General features: G+C 44.6%; 1 protein-coding gene across 3 annotated transcripts in view; it reads left to right on the top strand.

The window, feature by feature from the left end:
- The first annotated feature begins 1,075 nt into the window (after positions 1-1,075).
- The window catches only part of dnajc17 (DnaJ (Hsp40) homolog, subfamily C, member 17), a 33,009-nt gene continuing 28,084 nt past the window's right edge, over positions 1,076-6,000 (top strand). For 2 of the 3 annotated variants that reach the window (XM_071899549.2, XM_071899532.2), the window contains exon 1: positions 1,090-1,266. In XM_071899549.2, the coding sequence (XP_071755650.1) occupies positions 1,186-1,266 (81 nt within the window). In that variant the 5' untranslated portion in view covers positions 1,090-1,185. Of the gene's footprint in view, positions 1,267-6,000 lie in introns of all 3 variants that reach the window. The other variant, XM_071899540.2, reaches the window with a different exon arrangement.

Genomic DNA, 6,000 nt, shown 5'->3' with positions numbered 1-6,000 from the left:
ATTACCCAATTTTCTGTGGAAAAGGAGAGCTATTACAACACATTATATGCCAAGACAAGCTTATTAATCTTGTGCACATGACTCCCACTGCCTACAGGAAATGCTGTAACAATGGATTACCAGGGAAAAGAAGCTGGCTCATCTCTTTAAGCCACTGACAGACCCACATCCAGAAAACATAGCCTTAAGCCAAAATTCATCTTCAGTGGTCATATACATTTTTTTTTATACCATTTATCCATTTGCTGTATTTTTGGGAAATTATTTTAAGTTATTAAAATCTGAGATTATGGATGTTGATATGATTTGTTACAGAACTGTCTATCTATTAGATGGGGAAATAACAGTGGGGAGAATAAAGAACAGATGATGACTGATCAGAGCAGTCATTTCTATAACATTCTCTGTCCTTTATACATATGCACAAATGAATGAAATAAAAGTGAAATTAAACTACTCCTGATTTTGCTGGGATCCTCTGGAACCATCAAGGACCCCTCAGAGTCTATGGACCCCACTTTGGGCACCACTGGCCAAGAGCTTGACACTAGCTAGACTTTTACTATACTATACTATACTATACTTTTACTATAGGTCAGTAGCCCAGACAGGCCTCAGACATAACCTTTTTTTTCCCTCAATATAGCTACAACCAAGTAAAAGAAATGAAAAGGCCAGGGGTGAAATTGAGTTATTACTTATTAGTAAGTACTTAGTTATTACTTTTTTTATTTTATATTTTTATTACTACAAATTTCATAATTTGATGAAGTTTAAGTCAAATTTAAATTAACTTTTTCAGGCCAGATAGTAAACTTAAGACCAATTTTGAAAATAAACGTGAAAATGAAAACACTTGTACACTACTCAGAATATATGGCTGCGTGACAAGAAAACGCAGCAGTTGTAAGACTTACAAAACGTATTTTAAGACTTAAAATGCTATACTTAACTGTGTTCAAGAGACTTTTCCAGACCTGAAGAGAAACACTGAGACGAAAAAAAACGACATTTCCCAAGTTCCATTGTGGTGTACATCCGAGGTGAAAGGTCGTAAACGTCAAACTCATGCTGCCGGCTGCAACAACAACAAATGGTGAATTAGCGTTAGCTAAACGTTAGCATCGCGTTTGCCTTACATTCATTATTTTCTACTCTAGCTACGTGGTTCATTGCAGAGAGAAAATGTCGGGAAAAGCTAAGGATCTCCTCCAGATGGACCTGTATGGTTTACTTGGTGTGGAAGGCACTGCTACAGCGAAAGAGGTGTGTTAACCGTTACTGTTAGCTAACGTTATTCTTGTTAGCAAGGCTGGAGCACAATATTTGCTTGTATACTAGAGTAAACTAGCTAAATATCTTTTCAGGCATAGTTAAAGTGTAATTGAGGATGTACGTGGAGAGAGTGTATGTGTGTGTGAGAGAGTATTGTCTGTAAGCAGGAGGTTAGCTGGCTAACGTTAAGTAATTGGGGCTTAGTGTGTGTGTGTGTGTGTGTGTGTGTGTGTGTTGGGGTGGTGGTGCTAGAATTTTCCTTAGGGCTTTTTTCCAGTTCAGTTCAGTGCAAGAAGTTTACAGCTAAATAAACCAAACCACACGACCACAGTGGGCTAAAGGGCTAAAAGCTAAATCATAAAGGTGTGATACATTGAAACGGCCACTAGGTGGCGATGCTGCAGTATCAATTTGTGGTACCAGCTGCAGACATGTAGTGCCTTTTGTTTGAGAGGGGATGCGGGATCAAGACCATATGGATATGATATAAAGTTATGGCTTTGACTCTGCAAACTCTGTTTTATTCTATTATTTAATACTAAGCCAACACAGCTGATCACATATGAGATAGAAGTACTTGTAGTCTATATCTGATGAACCCTGAAAAATGAATCATTTAATTGGCAGAAGACACCTGCAATGCTCCGGGCAACCTATTTACAAAAGGTTACGATGAGAGTGTGTCGACAACAAGTAGTCATGTATCACATTTGATTGCTTGTTTATGCCTCTGCCTAATTGAAACAGCCAGAATTTTGCCTCAGTGACAATGAGTCAGCGCTGACATGGATTCTGAATTTACTCTGGGAAGGTTCCCCGGTTCTCTCCTCCGTCTCATTTTCCCAGCCCAGAGACATTCAATAAGCTGTCCCCAACCTAGCCCTTTCTCAACGACCACCTCTCCTCACAGTTTCCAGCTTCTAGAATCCACAGGCCAGAAGGGGAATTAAAATCACTGCCAAAATGAGGGAAGAAGTTAATTTCTTAATTGGATTTCAAAGTCCTATCCTCCCCAGAGGAGTATGCTGGAGGAAGTTAGCGGTTGTGGCTTGGGCAGAAATGAGTCTCCAAAATGCAGAAGGCTGGTTCTGTGAGGTCTGTCGATGGTCGGGAGAGATAGTGAAGTTTTCCTGTGTGCAGTGCGTAGAGGCTGGGAGGGCTCAAAACCAATCAAGTGTATGAAGACAGATGTCATCAGATGGGCTACTTAGTCCCAGTTGTTTGGCCCACTGCTCCACCACCACTATCAGGCATGTTGTTTATCACAGAGAGAGGAAGAAGCTCATCCCAGAGCCTGTTTATGTGGGCTTAGCCACAGCTTGTAAAACATTGCCCTGACGTAGGAGATTTGCCTCCTGCTTCTCCTCCTGGTTCCATTTAGCATCTCGTTCTGCTATCACTGCTATTGACCTGCCTCTAAGCTTGGCTGGCTGATAGATGGCTGGGAAACTGGCAGGTCAGAACCTATGATTTAATGAACATGGGTGACTGGGGTTTGCTCTATCCTTGTGAAAGCCAGAAGCCATTTATGGAGTCGTGCTCATGCATATCAGCAGGGCTTTAAGTGGGTGTTTTACCTACCACAGATTACTTGTTGAAACAATGTGAACAACCAAGACCACACACCATTTCTTGTGGTTTATTCAACTTCTTAAAATGGAAATGAGGCATAACTGACTGTGTACCTGATGTGCTGCAGTGTAATGCTTTATGTGGATGCAGTAACTACCAGCCTGTATAGATTACTTGCAGGCAGAGCACTTGAGGACAGGTGTTATCAGGACATCGCAGGAGTGCATGCTGACCTCATTCCACTTGACAAAGTTTTGTCTCTTCGTGTCTGACTGCTTAGTCAAGGGCAGGTAGATTGTTATTGCAGAGGAGTATGAAGTGACCCCATGCTGCGCTGGCGGTCTGTGTTTCACTGTGCACTCTCCTCGTGTACTCCACTGCCTGCCTGACTGCCTGCCTACTGCCGTCTGTGCAGAGGGAGACACTCTCTTCAGTTGGGTGGGCACCTTAGATGGCCCCGCTCGTACTAATTGTATCACTGTCCCAGACAAATGTGCCTGACAGGCAAGTTATGCACGCTCAGTATGGCTTTTGGAGGCAGCACTGGGATTACATCCTGGTGGCGCAGACATGCACGCACCCTTATGTGCACCCAGGTTCACACGCACACAGGCTTTCGGAAACTCAAACACAGGGCGACAGCAACACACAATGTCTCTGTGTCTCTTCATTACAACCAACTTTTCTACTTTCTTTTAGCTCTCCCTTTAGATCGTTTTCTCTCTGTTTAGGCCTATCTCTTCTTTACCTCTGCCCTTGCTCCTCCCCTTCCTTCGTCCTGTTGTGCATGTTATTACTTTCCTCCAGCTGATAATCTCCTGTAAATGGCAGAGCGCTGTAATTAAGGAGGATGGGCCCATGGCAGAGCAGGCAGCTAATCAGCCACACAGGCTAGGGGCCCTGCCGGGGCTACGCTGCGGCTGCACCAGGACCAGTTTGTCAGCTGTAATTGGCACCAAAGACTGGTGTAATGAGGACAAGATGTGGGCATGCAGTTAAGACTGTGGCAGGCAGGCAGCAGGGCGGCACAGAGAGCCTGTTTTTCACCAGGCACTAACCATTAGGCTACTGTTGGTGGAAGATCGGGGCTCAACAAACTTTCCTTGATTCTTTGATTCCCCCTTCCACAAACTGAATTGTGGGAGTCAGTTGAGATTTCTGTCATTCAGTTTGCCTCAGGAATGAGACAAGGAAAAGGAACGCATGACAGAGTGTAGATAAATTTGAATAGGCAGAAATGGAAGATATAGTAAAATAAGACACTAACACTTTTGAGATTCAGCTTTCACTATTCCGTGAGTAGAAGGGACAACAATTGTTTTTAGCCCAGGCATTCTTATGGTTGTCTCTTCAGATGGTCTCGCCCATAATTGATTCAAGAGCTAATCCTAAAAGGTCATGGTGAACTGCACAAAGATAATTGCTACAATCATTGACCATAATTATGTGGCCTGTAGGGGGATGGCACTTGATTTGAGAGCTCATATCCGCTAATGCACAAACCTCTTCCGAAGTTGGCCTGCATTGGCTTACAGTTTGTAGGACCACAGATCTTCAGCACCAATTAAGGCTCGCGTGTTACAGCATTGATGGGAGCAATCATATATTATTTAAGAAAACAGCACTGGAGGAGCAGTAGTCATTTAACAGCAGAGAGACAAGATAGTGAAAGATACTAGAGGGAAAAGGGAGAAGAGGGGAAGAGAAGGGTGGGGACAGCAGGAGGATGGAGAGAGAGAGAGAAAAGCAAGAGATAGAGGAGTTACAGTAATTCTGAAACTTAATGCAGACAAGCCTGTATGTTGACTGGATCTTAAACTGAACCCAGTGAGAGGGAGATGATGGTGTAGTGAGTCTCACCGGCAGCTGGATTGAGCGACAGCCTCACAATCACGAGCGTGGCAGCTCTCCACCAGAACAGCATCGATGACAGGCTGTTCTTGTCGGAACAGCTCAGCCGGCCAGACTTTTGTCCTGACAATGTCAAACATCTGCTGTGTTTACGACAGATGTGGAGACATGTTTATCATGTCAGCTGGCTGCAGGTGATGAAGAACAGGGGATGTGCAGTGTGTGTGAACTGAGGACACGGCTTGACCTCGAAGCGCTGATAGGGCTGTGTAATGCAGGGAGCTCTCCACCTCTTGTCACTGACTGCCCATTGTTTAGGCCAGCTGCAGCTGACGCTCACACACGCGCACACAAACACGCACACGCACACACACACTCACACAGACACAGACGTGCACATGTGCCACACACACAGGCACACACTCAACAGGCTGAGAAAATCTGTTGGCCATGTGCTGGACCTTTAGCATTCAGATTACAAGAAGCAATAGATGAAGGGAGAGGAGAAGAAAGCCATAACGGCTTCCCTTCCTTCCTCGCTTCATCTGTCCTTGCCTTCTCGCCCTGTGCTTCTCACCAAAAGCTTTGGAGTGGAATGGTGAAAGCTATGATAGGGGGTACAGAGAATAGAATAGGGAGAAACAGACAGAGGGAGGAGGCTAAAAGGGGGAAGTATGGCTCGGGCCAACAGTAAGCATTTGTGTTTGGCGCCAGTCCACAGCCCTGCGTGTCAGTATGGATCTGTAGGAAGGCTGTGTGTGCCAAGCAGCAAGACTGCTGAGTGAATATGCCTTAATGATGTCTAGTCTCCCAAAGCCCTCCCAGTGAACCCAGGTTCTGATTTACCATTGCAAATCTAGAGAGACAAAATGTGAAGTCAACAGTACTCTGTTGCCCAAGAGATAGAAGAAAGGGGTTGTGACATTTAGGAGCAATGTTTGAGCCATGTTAATCTCCAGAGATTTCTGTGGAGGCTTATTACACTTTCACATAATTGTGTGGAGGCTTCGCTCTTCTCCCTTGGACAGTGGGCAATGGGCACTCAGCCTAATGTGCCTAAGTTTACTATCATGGAGACTCATTGGAGTCGCTGTTAAAAAGTCTTGGACAATGAAGATTACACCATTCTTCTCAGTTCCCTCACAGTCTTGCTTTCTCCCCAGTCAGTCAGCTCTGTATGTTTTGGCGTGCATTCCAGAGATAAAATTGTGCAAAACAACACACAGGGAAACACTGCATATGCCAGAGGACACAGCGTCCAATGCAAACGTTTCCCAGACATGAGGAAAGGAGCTCCCAATT

Source organism: Centroberyx gerrardi, chromosome 17 (genome assembly GCF_048128805.1).
Source record: "Centroberyx gerrardi isolate f3 chromosome 17, fCenGer3.hap1.cur.20231027, whole genome shotgun sequence".
Lineage (NCBI taxonomy): Eukaryota > Metazoa > Chordata > Actinopteri > Beryciformes > Berycidae > Centroberyx > Centroberyx gerrardi.
This window is presented reverse-complemented; position numbering and strand designations above follow the sequence as displayed.